Source organism: Neovison vison, chromosome 8 (assembly GCF_020171115.1).
Source record: "Neovison vison isolate M4711 chromosome 8, ASM_NN_V1, whole genome shotgun sequence".
Taxonomy (NCBI): Eukaryota; Metazoa; Chordata; class Mammalia; order Carnivora; family Mustelidae; genus Neogale; species Neogale vison.
The window spans coordinates 83,136,817-83,151,067 of NC_058098.1; the positions used below are offsets into that span (position 1 = coordinate 83,136,817).

Sequence of the window (14,251 nt, forward strand, 5' to 3'; positions counted from 1 at the left end):
AAAATTCCATGATGCTCCCACGTTTCTATACTTCTACTTACTTGTGGAAATCCTCTTCTTTTATCTTATTCAATGCTTTCATAACTGCCATTCTAGTGAACACTGACTATATAAAGTAAAAATGAAAAAAAAGACATTTTGTCACCCAGACAAGAAAACATCAGAGGTGAAACACAAAACATGGTTGGAGAAATTACATCATTTTAAACCATACTTACAGGAGAGAAATACTTAAGTGCTCCAAGAAAATAAAACATATGCATTCATACTGTCAGTTCTCCCTACAACCCTTCTTTTCAATTTTGCCTATGTCAATAATACCAGGTAGGTCTAGCAGAACAATTTAACAGCAGGTTTCCAGCTAAGAGGTAAACAGAGCCAACCAGCCTGCCCTGGCATCTAGCAACTCAACATCACTCACCAGCCATAGATAAATTAAATGAATTCACCATGCTGAATAGAAGGGCATTTACAACAAATGTCCCACATGGGGTTTTTCAAGATAAGAAAAGTCCACCTATTATTATTATAAGAAAAGCCAAACCACATGGTAGATATACTAGAACAAATCAGTGCATATATACATGGCTTACTATGAAAAATCACAATGGTCTCTTCTGTTTGGAGAAATTACACTTTACTCTAAAGAGGCATAATGTAGGCATCTCAATGGTTTGTCATCAAATCAACGGTTTTCTAAACCATATTTTGGAGAACCCAAAGATACAAGGTTAAAACTGAAAAATAAGTGCCTATTTGTTAAGATATGAAATCTCAAGCCTGCAAGAATCTCAAAAGGTCATGTAATTTGTTCCCAGCAAAAAGGCAGTAAAGCTGGATACACCTATCCTACTGGCCAAATGATGTGGTGTCAATGATGCTTTGACAAAAATTTCCTTATCCCATTACTTGGTGCTTGTACTTGTATATTTCCTCAAAAACTGAAATAAGATTTTTAATATAAATATGGCTACAGGTCTTTTGGACAGAACTTTCCAACTGATTTGACAAAGCAATAAGCTAAAGTTATACACAAGATGGTGAGCCCTCTAAGTCACAAGGGCAGAGGGGCAGGACCTGGATGGAAAGAACTCCCAGGCCCATTGCTTCCAACTTAGAGCAACTTCATCTGTTAACCTCAGGGTCCTGAACAAACATGGTAATGTTCTAGGTGTACCATGATGTGAGAAAGGTGGGAAGCAGTGCTTTAGGCTTCGTCTGCATTTGTAAATTATTTTCTCATAGGGCGTTCAACAAATGTTACGAACTCTCCCCCACCCCACAACCCTAAGCCAGTTCCAAAGGCTCAGCAATTAATCAAAGCAAGAGTAAAGACCAACAGATGTATCTTTGGTAATAAACTTATATATATATTTAACAACCATAACAGCAAAATGGATGTTAGTAAAATTAAGAATGCCTGAGTCTCTGTATAAAACAGGCTAAGTATCTGTGGCATGAAATCTTGCCAATATCATTGCCATGCCATTCCATCCTGGCATAGTAGAAACTAAAAATACATGCTAACTAATTCGCTCACTAACATGAAGACCAGCTTATATCAAATAAAGTGAAGTTTAAATAAAATGCCCTTTTGCAATATAGTCTGAAATAGGCCATATTAATTCAGATTGTCCTAAGTAAAATAATTTATTTTGGATTATATTTCTTAAATACCAATTCCTAGAAAATGAATATTAGATAAACGTTTGGAATGCTAATCATTAACATGGATTTTCTCCAATGAGGTAACTTTGGAATTAAAACCTAAAAGCTAGATTTCCCCTAAATGGAAAACAGTAACATCACTGAAACACTGGTTCTAAATTTAACACCAGGGAAACAACCCAGACAGTGACACAAATATGAGAATGTTTGTGTTATGACTTCCAAACTAGAGGCAAAGATATTCAGGGTTGAAAAAATAAAAATAAATGTAGCAAATGAAAGTATTTAAAGAATGATTCTTAGTATAACATATTGCCAGGATTTCTAATGCATATCATTTTGTTGTTAATCTGAATATTCAGCTCAGACAAAACTCAATAATGAATAAAAAGGAGGAATCCTTACCTGTTTGTTTTTGGCTGGCTTGAAGCAATCTGGGCATATCACACGTCTAAGTAAGATTCAAGTTTATAAAAAAAGTTAGTGGGTTTATTTTGGGGTGAATATAACTAAAATATATTTTATATATTTTAATATATATGGCTGCTAAACTCAACATATTAAGAGCAAACAAAATTAATCCCTATACCAGCTGTAGTGGGATGTTTATACCTTTATATTAGACAGCACATTTTAAACCTACTAAGACATGATAAGTTCTGATAGGCTCATTACAAAGAGGAGGAACACTGTTTCATGAAAACCAAAAAGCATTAACAATGTTACACAACTGACATTGTTGTTTATGTAGCAACTTACAGGAAGTGGCAATCCTCAACTGTTTCTGGGTGAGCAAAGACCACACTCACTTCAAACAAGCTCTAAAAATTATAAAGACAGTTTAAAAATGAGCAAAAGGAAACCAACATCTAACCACTTATGAATGGAAATAGAAATTAATTCTCAAAGATTGGCTCACAAATAGTGACAAGAAAACTGGAAATACTACTGTTCTCAAATCAGCTTGTGCACAGGACAGCTGGAAAGGAAATAGTTTTTTTTGTTTGTTTGTTTGTTTACTTCTAAAGTTCAGTCACTAGTGATTCTGCAAAAAAAATTTTTTAAATAAATTTGTATGATTTTTGTGTATGTATATATCTTTCATCTTCAATGTGAAGATGAAAGAGAATTCAGGGAATTGGAAAGAGATAACAGAAAGGAGAATTGTTCCTATGATTAGAATTATTAGCAAGGTAAAAGCATTTCATTATATACATGCTTAAAATCTCTGCGGGAGCCTTTATTTTTTATTATTTATTTTGTGGCACTTTGAGTGCTCACACTTCTTAGGGATTTGAGTTTTAAAAGAGAGATCTTAATTTTTATTATAAAAATGATACATACTAGTTATAAAATAATCAAACAGAATATATTTTTAATCTCACACCACCAAGGTATAACATATTAACAGGTGTGTTTCCTCCTAGCCATTTTTATGAATATAAACATAAATATATATGCTTCTTAGGATATTAAACATACTTTTAGAAAATTGCATTATTTAATTAACATTATGTTGTGGACATCTTTCATCTATTCAACTCTAGGGACTGTTGGACATTTAAGTTGTAAACTTTTCCGTTATTAAAAAATGCTATAATAAACATCCTTGCATACAAAAAAGCACAATTTCATACTCTAATACATTAATCTTCACAGAGAACAAAATTCCACATTGAGAAAAATGGCAAATCCCATTCCATGTAACAATATTATCTTTTTAATTGAGTATTTCCGTATTTACTGATTGCACTGGATTGTTAACAAGCATATTAGCTTCTCTAGAATCATAATACTGAATAGCCAAATTTTTTCTTTCTACAAAGTAAAATTAAAATTATAAGACTTGCTTTTACTCAAGAAAACTTCACTCATTCTGCATCTTTTGTTTTCCATTTTCTGTTCTCACTAGCTCAACATGTAAAATTACTTATGCTTCAAAACTGAAGTTTGAGGTAAAAATATTTTGCATCAATGACTTCTCTAATCTCCAAAGTACTTTCATTACCTCATTTCCCCTCCATATATGTGTGAAGTGGTTTTATTCTCTATTCTGTCAGTATTCAGTTTAGAGGAGAGAGTTTATTCTTACTAACAGAAGGAAACAGAGCTATCTAATTCTAAATGGTGAATAATTTTTTAACTATCTAGCTTTGAAAGATGGTTTTGTGATTTTACTTGAATAGGGGTGTGTCTGATATTCAGGGAATTTCCTTCAAGCAAAATCATGAAGCAATGAGGCCATACTATTAAAATCTAATTTAAGATGAGCTGGGAATATATCCTGTTTCCACATCTGGAAAACTATTGAGCTCTTCCCTAAACTTCAGTCCATTCTGGAGACTGAGGCAAGGTCCATTCTGGAACAGGGGAGATGACTAAGTGTTCTGACTTCAAAGGCAGTCTTTACCTAAAATTAAATAGAGGGACTTGAGATACAACAAGGTGGGACAGGTTGAACCTATGCTCACTATAGTTGACTGATTATATTTGAAAACAAGATTAGCCACAGATAACCAAATTTAAATAGTCTAGAGTTAACTCCACACTTGCTCATAGTTACTTACGTATTGCTTTGTATCAGTATATGTGTCTCTCCAATTAAACTATAATCAAATTGAAGGCTTAGATTCATTTCTAATCTTTTAAAGTCAATTATGGTACACTACACTTGTTACACTCATAAATGCCTTAGATCACAAAGAAGTCTTTAAAAATAAAATCTTTCTCAATTTAAAACTGCTAGAAATTAGTATTTTAAAAGTTTAAAAATTCTCCATTAGGTTATTTAAAAAGAAGATTATTTTTGGCTAATCAAAATTCTGCCATGTAATGAAGTAAAACTTGTAAAACCAGAGAATGAAATTAACAATGCTGATGACCCAATACCTTTCCATCAATGGGAACACCCAGTTGCTCTGAAATTAGCGGGTGAGTTATCCATTTGTAGGCTTCTTTCAGCTGAACAATATCATTTCTTCCCAGAGACAGGCTCTGTTTTCTGAATAACATAAAAATTAATTCACTGACATGAAAAACTTCACTTTTTCTGCTAAAGGCAAGAATTTATGCAATTATTTAAAAATATTTATTGAGTGCCTACTATGTTCCAGGCACTATTTTTTACACATTAGCTAGAAAGCAGAGAGGAAGCAGACAAAAATTCCTCCGCTCATGGACCTTACAGTCTAGTAGAATCAAAAAAATGGCTTTTTAAAATGGTACATAAGACAGTTTTTAAGCTTCAAAGACAAAATTATACCGATGAGTTTTTCTGAGCTACCAGATTCCAGGATTTATACATCAGAGGACAGAAAGGTGGAATAGAAGGGATTGTTTATTGCTTAGAAACAACAAAACTGTGTATTACAATAATCTCATCCAGACTAAAAATGTTTACATCTACTCTTGTCCTGATAATGGGGCTTACTTTTGGGAAATCAGTATGAAAGCTGTACTTCAGTGCTAAAGAAGAAACATTAAATCCTAAAGTATCAATGTGCTGTAATGCTTGTCACTTTAATATCAGAAAAATGTCTGAATAAAAATCTGATATTCCCCCAAATCTACTCATGAGCCAATAAATAGTTTTGGGGAAGTCCCAGTTATGATCTCTAGCTTTTAGTTTGTAACCCAAAATTGTTATAGAAAGGAACTGAAGGGGGTGCCTCATGGGATGCTTGATCTCAGGGTCATGGGTTCAAGTCCCACATTGGGTATGAAGCCAACTAAAAATCAAATAAAAAAGAAAGCAACTAAAGTTTTTAAAAAGAAAGAAAAACCTGCATGGTGTGATATTAATAAAAGTGCTTTGCTGGGGCGCCTGGGTGGTTCAGTGGGTTAAAGCCTCTGCCTTTGGCTCAGGTCATGATCCCAGGGTCCTGGGATCGAGCCCCACCTCGGGCTCAGAGAGCCTGCTTCCTCCTCTCTCTCCCTGCCTGCCTCTCTGTCTACTTGTAATCTCCATCAAATAAATAAATAAAAATCTTAAAAAAAAGTGCTTTGCTATGCTTATTATACTATGATATCACTAATGAATTAACAAGTTCACACCATTCCAATAATTAGTCTTATTCAAATAATCAGTTTTATGACTATAAACAGGGCTGTTTTTAACAAAAGAGATATTAGGACCAATTTGGGAATCACTTCTTTTATGTCCAATTTTCACTGATACAAACGACAGCTTATATCAAAAATTCATTGTAATTTAATTCTTAAAGACAAAAATACACTACTAATATAGGTAGAAAACAAATTTAGCTAATGACTAAATTTAATTGATCTAAAAAACATATAACAACAACTATCCTCTAAGAATACAAATTAAGAAATGGTCGATGTACACATTCCACATAGCTGAGAGGGTAACTGGTTACACAGAATGCTTTCATATGCTTTGGGATTGTGGTTTAACAATGAAATAGATAAATCCTACATCTGACAAATAATCAAACTACTCTCTACATTCAAGAACTTACTGAAACACTGTTTGAACTTTTTTTTCTTTTTTTAAGATTTTTTATTTATTTATTTGACAGAGAGAGATCACAAATAGGCAGAAAGGCAGGCAGAGAGAGAGAGAGAAGCAGGCTCCCTGCTGAGCAGAGAGCCCGATGTGGGACCCCATGACCCTGAGATCATGACCCAGAGATCATGACCTGAGCTGAAGGCAGCAGCTTAACCCACTGAGCCACCCAGGCGCCCCATGAACTTCTTAAACTGTTCCTAATCTCTGAATATCAGAAACTTTTTAAGTATTTTAAAAGACTACCTTGATATTATACCAACAGTTTAATGATATTTGCATAAAACAGTATCACAGTTGAAAAGGAATGTATGAGAATACATAGGATACATAGGATCAAATTTTAAAGGATAAAAAAGTTGAAATGTGAAACAGAATAGGAAACTATTTAAACATTGTTTAGACTCTAAGGGTGCCTGGGTGGCTCAGTGGGTTAAGCCTCTGCCTTCGGCTCAGGTCATGATTTCAGGGTCCTAGGATCGAGTCCCACATCAGGCTCTTCGCTCAGGAGGAAGCCTGTTTCCCCCTCTCTCTCTCTGCCTGCCTCTCTGCCTACTTGTGATCTCTGTCTGTCAAATAAATAAATAAAAATCTTAAAAAAAAAAAAAAACATTGTTTAGACTCTAGAGAGCACAAAGACTTGCAGCAAAAAGCAATCCTAAATATGGGTTAAGACTACTGGTATTTTAAATTCTTCATAGTCTTTGAAATATATTTAGACATCTTAAAAGGAAAAAAAAAAAACTACAGGTATTTTTTCTTTCCAGATTAAAGAGCAGTAGAAAGGGGTTAATAGACATCTTGGAAACATTAACCTTCTATACAAGGCAAAAATTTAACACTTAACATACCAGATTTTGAATCCTGCAAATTTAGTGTGCCTTAATAACTCTCCTAATATAACTTAGAGTAAATGTTTTCAGAGGTTCTTAGCATATGCCTGATGGTCTTGTAGAGGAATTAGTGGCCACTGAGGTAAATTCAGTCCCAACTGAGTTCTTAGTAACCCCATTTCCCTCTCTCCTGTGTCCGATAACTACTGATGAGGATATCAACTGCAATCACTGTTACTATAGATACAACATGACGACCATTCCAGAGGAAAGATGAACCCAAATACCTAAGCACGATTAATTTTCCTAAATTTCTTGAATCAAATCTGTAATGGTGATTCCTCCCCAATATTTTGAATGTAGAATGAACTTACAGACACGGAGGAAAAGATTAGTATTTTGTATTTCCTCTGTGCCAATATCTCTATAATGAACAGGATCTTTTGCAATAACTAAGCTTAGTTCAAAATTCTTTGATAAAGAATAATAACAGCAACTCACAGCCAATGTGGATGGAAACTGGAAACATTTAGAAAATAGCATGCTTTGACTATGCCAAAAATTTATCAAGCATAGGATCAAATTTTATTATGCCAGAATCACAAGCATTTGAGACTAATTTAACATACCCTAACCAAACCTCAAAACCTCTGATAAACTGCTACTACCCTTTCAGAAAAGCAGATGTAAAATAGAAAATAAAAAAACAAAAAACCCAATGAATTACTTTTTTTAAAATCACTTAACCAAGTATAAGATTCTAACACAGAAATCTATACTTTTCTTTGTGCTTACTCTCCAGAGTACACAGGAAACTTCAGTAGTCACTTGGCCCTTTTTATATTGGTATGGAATTTTTAGTCTCAAAATCCCAAAAGGGCTGGAAAATTAAAGATTTTTTTTTTTCTTAACTCAGTTGGCAACCAAACAGTGTCTTGAACATGTGAGGCTGTTTAGAGATTTTGTGTATCAAACTTAGTGTGAATAGTCACGTTTCACTACAGAAAGATTAATGTGTTTAATTATAGAGTACCACCTCAGACCATGGAGGGGAGGGGTATGTTATATATGGTATTTAACAACAAATTACATTTCTAAAATCTAAAAAAAATTCCAAATTCCAAAACAGATTTGGTCCCCAGGGGTTTCAGATAAAGGACTGTGGGCCTATGTTTTATGTATTTTATCTATGTATAAACTCACTGTTGTTCTGCTTTAAGTAGGATTTTACTTTGTGTCTCTTATAGTGTAGTTTTATAATTTAGTTTCTAAGATTAATATACAATTTATTCTTTTATAATAGCTTGCCAAGCTACATTATATAAAAACCTAATGTAAAAATATAAAATACAGGGGCGCCTGGGTGGCTCAGTGTGTTAAGCCTCTGCCTTCAGCTCAGGTCATGATCCCAGGGTCCTGGGATCGAGCCCCGCATCGGGCTCTCTGCTCTGCGGGGAGCCTGCTTCCTCCTCTCTCTCTGCCTGCCTCTCTGCCTACTTGTGATCTCTGTCAGATAAATAAAGAAAAAAATCTTTAAAAATATATATATATAATACATATTTATATTCATGTTAAATCTATTAAAAAATCCACTTTAATAGACTACTAATAATGTACCATGCAAATAAACTAATTAAACAAAGATGACACCTAAATTCATACAATAAAATTTTTCTCTTTCTATTTCTCTAAGAGCTAGTGAACTCACTCTAAAAAAAGAGTAGTATTAAAAGTACTTTAAGAATCAGGTAGCTTATATTTAAATGGTAGAAAAAATTCCCTACCGAAATTACTTACCCCATTTCCTGTTTTACCAGCAACCATGCAGCATGCTGTAGGCAATTTAGTCACACCCAGAAGAGAAAAGGAGAAAAAAATGTTCATTGCAATGAAGTTCCAATATCATTATTAAAGTGCTTAACTAATTTCCTAACCAAAGTCTCTTATTTAGGGGAGGAGTCAGTGTTTAGAAATGTGGCAATGACCTCATACTCATTTAAGGAAATGAAGTAAGATGCCACTTTGCAGTGTTGGGTTGCTTTTGGCCTAGGAACCTAACAGGAGTATCTTCCTCCTCCCTACAGATTTCTATTTCATTAATGAAGTATCAGTATTTAACATGAGTAGCTTATTTTTATCTTAAAATATCTTACTATTTCACAGAGGAAGGCCAAAAGTGACCAAGACATATTATGTCCCCCAAACAGAATTTGAAGGCCTCAGTTTTTTGTTTTCATTTTTTTAATAGGGCTATCACACTTTTAACTCTATCTAATTAATGATATCTACATGTAAGTGTTTAGAAGTAAATGTACCAACATCCGTAACTTACTTCAGAATACAACAAAAACTCCCCTTGAAGGGAGATTGTGGGAATTTAATGAAGCTGTATACATAAAGAACCAAGAAAGATTCCTGGAATGTACTTAACAAACAGTAACTATCACTGCCATTTTTAATTAAAACCTTAACTGCAATTCACAAATGATAAAATTATTATCTTTTTTTCCCCCTTAAATATTATTTATTTATTTACTTATTTATTTAAGAGAGAGACCAAAGTGAGGGAGAGAGAACACAAGTTGGGGGGCAGGGGCAGAGGGAGAGAGAGAAGCAGGCTCCTTGCTGAGCAGGGAGCCCAAAGTGGGGCTCAATCCTAGGACCCTGGGATCATGACCTGAGCTGACGGCAGATGCTTAACTCACTGAGCCACCCAGGTGCCCCAAATTATCATCCCTGAAAAGATTTACAAGACTTGGGGCGCCTGGGTGGCTCAGTGGGTTAAAGCCTCTGCCTTCGGCTCAGGTCATGGTCCCAGGGTCCTGGGATCGAGCCCCGCATTGGGCTCTCTGCTCATCGGAGAGCCTGCTTCCCCCTCTCTCTCTGCCTGCCTCTCTGCCTACTTGTGATCTCTATCTGTCAAATAAATAAACAAAATCTTAAAAAAAAAAATGATTTACAAGACTGATTCCTTTCCCTCACTTCCCAAACTGCTCTGCTATGGATAGTCCTGGAACTCCTCTCATCAGTGAAATCCTCCTAGGTATCTAAGCTATACAGAATTATCTGTCCTTTCTTTAAGGGACTCAGATTCCTCTGTCCTTTTTTAGTGACCTTTTTCTCTCCTCTTTGGAAGCAAATTCTGTTTTCTACAGTCACTTCCAGGTGATACCATCAAATATGCAATGTGTCCTGCCATCCTCTGATTATAAAATAGGGCAGAACTGGAGGTTGCCAAGGGAAACCAGATTACCATGTATAACATATAAAATTAAATCAAATGTCTTCAGTACCTGAGATTTGCCAAAGGGTTTTTCCTTCCTAATCCTCTGCAGGCTTCCTGCTCAAGCATGCCAGCAGGTTGGACAGAACTAATCACACAGCAGGGGCTGGAAGGCTGAATCCCAAAGAAGTCAGTGTTGCTCAATTATTCAATTTTTACTACTTGCTAATAACGTCCTAGACCTGCTTCTGCTGGGGAAGAAAAGTACATTTCTCTCTTTCAGGTCACTATGATAATTTTAATAAATGTTCTATTCCTTAGTCAGTGGGAAAAAAATTACTCTCTAGAGTAAGCAATTTAATTCTTCCTCCCCAACAGAACCAAGTGGCATTAAAGTTATCAAGTTTAGGGTGCCTGGGTGGCTCAGTGGGTTAAGCTGCTGCCTTCGGCTCAGGTCATGATCTCAGGGTTCTGGGATCGAGTCCCGCATCGGGCTCTCTGCTCAGCAGGGGGCCTGATTCCCTTCCTCTTTCTCTGCCTGCCTCTCTGCCTACTTGTGACCTCTGTCTGTCAAATAAATAAATAAAATCTTTAAAAAAAAAGGTTATCAAGTTTAATCAAATTTGGTACCAAAGGCAATATGTCATTCCTGAAAATTCAGGAACCACACAACTTAATCCTTGACTCTGTTTTAATTTTATTGGAGAATTCTAGTCAAGTGCTACAGAGAGCAGTTGAATAATGTGCTTACTAAAGTCCTCATGTACTCGCTAGCACACACACACATGCACACATGCACACCATGGAAAGTTGATGCCTGGAAATGGCTTATGTTAAGAGTTCTGAGATGAGGGTTCATCTAGCACCAACCAGTGAGAGTGTGTAACAGCAGGTCAGAAATTGAGGCTGATTTAAGCAGAGGTGTCAGGAAGGAAGGATTGAGAGAGAGGCATTAAAAAATGGCATGTTGATTGGGGAGGGTATGTGCTATGGTGAGTGCTGTGAAGTGTTTAAGACTAACAATTCACAAACCTGTACCCCTGGGGCTAATAATACATTATATGTCAATTTTTTTTAAATGGCATGTTGGGGAGCAACAATTCAGTAAAGCTGGTGCTTAGCATATATATAACGTATGTATAAATGTGAGTAGGGGTTCAACAACTAGAGATGAAACTGGAAAGGTCAGCAGGTTTTAAGTGCCAACCTAGGGCATGACTCCAAAGAATGAAACTATAACAGAAGAAGTGCCACATTTATGTATATCCAAAGTCCTACGGACAACATTTGATCTTTTTCTTTTTCTTTCCTTTTTTTTTAAAGATTTTATTTATTTATTTGACAGACAGAGATTACAAGCAGGCAGAGAGAGAGGAGGAAGCAGGCTCCCTGCTGAGCAGAGAGCCCGATGTGGGGCTCGATCCCAGGACTCTGAGATCATGACCTGAGCCGAAGGCAGAGGCTTTAACCCACTGAGCCACACAGGCGCCCCTGATCTTTTTCTTTTTTGACATTTGATCTTCTCTAATTCATCAAGTCACAATATAAGTACCATCTGCACACTATTTTCCTTATATAGTAGCTTAAAAAGAAAATAAAAGGGCGCCTGGGTGGCTCAGTGGGTTGGGCCGCTGCCTTCGGCTCAGGTCATGATCTCAGGGTCCTGGGATCGAGTCCCGCATCGGGCTCTCTGCTCAGCGAGGAGCCTGCTTCCTCCTCTCTCTCTCTCTCTGCCTGCTTGTGATCTCTCTCTGTCAAATAAATAAATAAAATCTTTAAAAAAAAAAAAAAGAAAAGAAAAGAGTTCTTATATCAAATTACCTCATTATCATACATGGGAAAATACAGTGTGGGGATGGAGAGGAGTACATAGCTTTAAGAGAAAATGGAGACAGACCACCAGGACTTAGCGACCAGCAGTGACACTATGGTTTCTAAATTACCACTAAGGCCCTTTTTAAAACTCTAAAGTCTTTTGAATCTTATACATCTCCTGGACTCATTTAAAATAACAAAGATAATACAAATATAGCCTTGTATCAACAGGAAAAGGACAACAGTTGTGTGAACTGTTAGAGGTATTACCCCTTATTCTCTCTTTTTCCAACACACACACACACACACATTTATGTATTCTACTTGCACACAAACAGGCAGCTAAGAATTAGGCTCGACAACAAGGTCAGTAACAAGTCACTCATCTTTCCTCCCCCCAACCATGAGCACCTGCCTCACCAGGGCCCACTCCTCACTTTGTGTCAGGGTTGGTGTCAGGTGTGGTGGCAGAAAAAGGAAGGTAAGAGAGGAGGGAGGAGAATGCACTCCTATAACCATTGCTGGACTCCACCATGTCAGGGAAAGACTTCTTGCCCACATCTCCTAACCTCTACCATCTCCCTGCCTCAATCTCAGCCTTCTTTTCCTGAGTCTCTGATGTCACACCCATGATGTAATGACAAACAGACTGAGTCTGAGTCTCTTTTCATGAATAAAACATCAGCTATCTTTGAAAATCCACCCATATCCTCTACATTCTTTCCCACCAGGCTTGAGAGGGGGGAAAAAAATGAAGTGGGACATAAACCCTTCTCACTCCAGCTTTTATAAAGTCGGTAACCCAAAACCTTCGGATAGCATTAAAAATACTGAACTTTTGGGGTGCCTGGGTGGCTCAGTGGGTTAAAGCCTCTGCCTTCAACCTGGGTCATGATCCCAGGGTCCTGGGATCAAGCCCCACAACAGCCTCTCTGCTCAGCAGGGAGCCTGCTTCCTCCTCTCTCTCTTTCTCTCTCTCTGCCTGCCTCTTTGCCTACTTGTGATCTCTATCTGTCAAATCTTTTTTTTTTATTTTTTTTTTAGTAAAATCTTTTTTAAAAAAATACTGAACTTTTTATTTTTGACACAGCAGGAAGGGAAAAGCAAGGACAAATCAGAAAAGAGAAACTGAATCTGTGGGCCAAATTAGGTTGCACAGCTCTGCTGATTTAGTTCACAGGGGAATCCTATTTCTAAGATGTGAATTTTAAGAAAGAGAATTTCTACTGTGTTTTCCAGTATTTCAGGTGCTGATGTTCGCCTAGCTCTGAAGAATTTAATTGGAAATAATCACAAGAGGAAATTCTATGGGGGTGGAAAGTGAGGTAGGAATAGAGTTGGGAAGTGGGATCAGAAAAGACAGAACAGGGCGCCTGGGTGGCTCAGTGGGTTAAGCCGCTGCCTTCGGCTCAGGTCATGATCTCAGGGTCCTGGGATCGAGTCCCACATCGGGCTCTCTGCTCAGCAGGGAGCCTGCTTCCTCCTCTCTCTCTCTGCCTGCCTCTCTGCCTACTTGTAATCTCTCTCTGTCAAATAAATAAATAAAATCTTTAAAAAAAAAAAAAAAAAAAAAGAAAAGACAGAACAGCTGCAATGAATGAAAGGCTCTGGAACAGACATGAAGACAGATATCCACTCATGTGTGGAATCTCAAAAAAGAAAAAACCCAAATGAATAAACAATCAAAAAGCAGAATCAGACCTATAAATACAGAGAACAAACTGATGGTTACCAGAGGGGAGGGGGCTAAGGGATGGGTAAAATAGGTGAAGGGGAGTGGGAGATACAGCTTTCCAGTTATGGAATGAATAAGTCACAGCAATAAAGAGTGCAACATAAGGAATATAGTCTTATATCCTAGTCATATATAATATCATTATACTATCAGAGTGAGGTATCAGAAAAGATGGTAGCTACACTCGTGATGAACATAGCATCATGTTAGACTTGTCAAATGTATAGACTTGTCACTATGCTATACACCTGAAACTATTGTAACATGTGTCAACTATACTCAAATTTAAAAGTTTAATAATAAAAAAAGATATGGTTCAGCCCTGTCCTTTAGTGTCATATGCTAATGAGGATAACTTGACAATTTCAAGTAATCTGGTGTTAATCACTGAAACAAAGACATCTCAACAAATATCTGTTAGCAATGGGGTGTGGCTGAGGGATGCAAAT

At 36.6% G+C, this 14,251-nt stretch overlaps 1 protein-coding gene across 6 annotated transcripts in view; it reads right to left on the bottom strand.

Moving 5' to 3' along the window:
• The window catches only part of PUS10 (pseudouridine synthase 10), a 76,151-nt gene that overhangs the window by 23,639 nt on the left and 38,261 nt on the right, over nucleotides 1–14,251 (bottom strand). For all 6 annotated transcript variants that reach the window (XM_044264023.1, XM_044264024.1, XM_044264022.1 and 3 more), the window contains exons 5-9: nucleotides 8,827–8,861; nucleotides 4,558–4,669; nucleotides 2,428–2,489; nucleotides 2,074–2,119; nucleotides 42–106 (exon numbers count right to left, since the gene is read on the bottom strand). In XM_044264023.1, coding sequence (XP_044119958.1) covers nucleotides 42–106; nucleotides 2,074–2,119; nucleotides 2,428–2,489; nucleotides 4,558–4,669; nucleotides 8,827–8,861 — 320 coding nt within the window. The remainder of the gene's footprint in view (nucleotides 1–41; nucleotides 107–2,073; nucleotides 2,120–2,427; nucleotides 2,490–4,557; nucleotides 4,670–8,826; nucleotides 8,862–14,251) is intronic.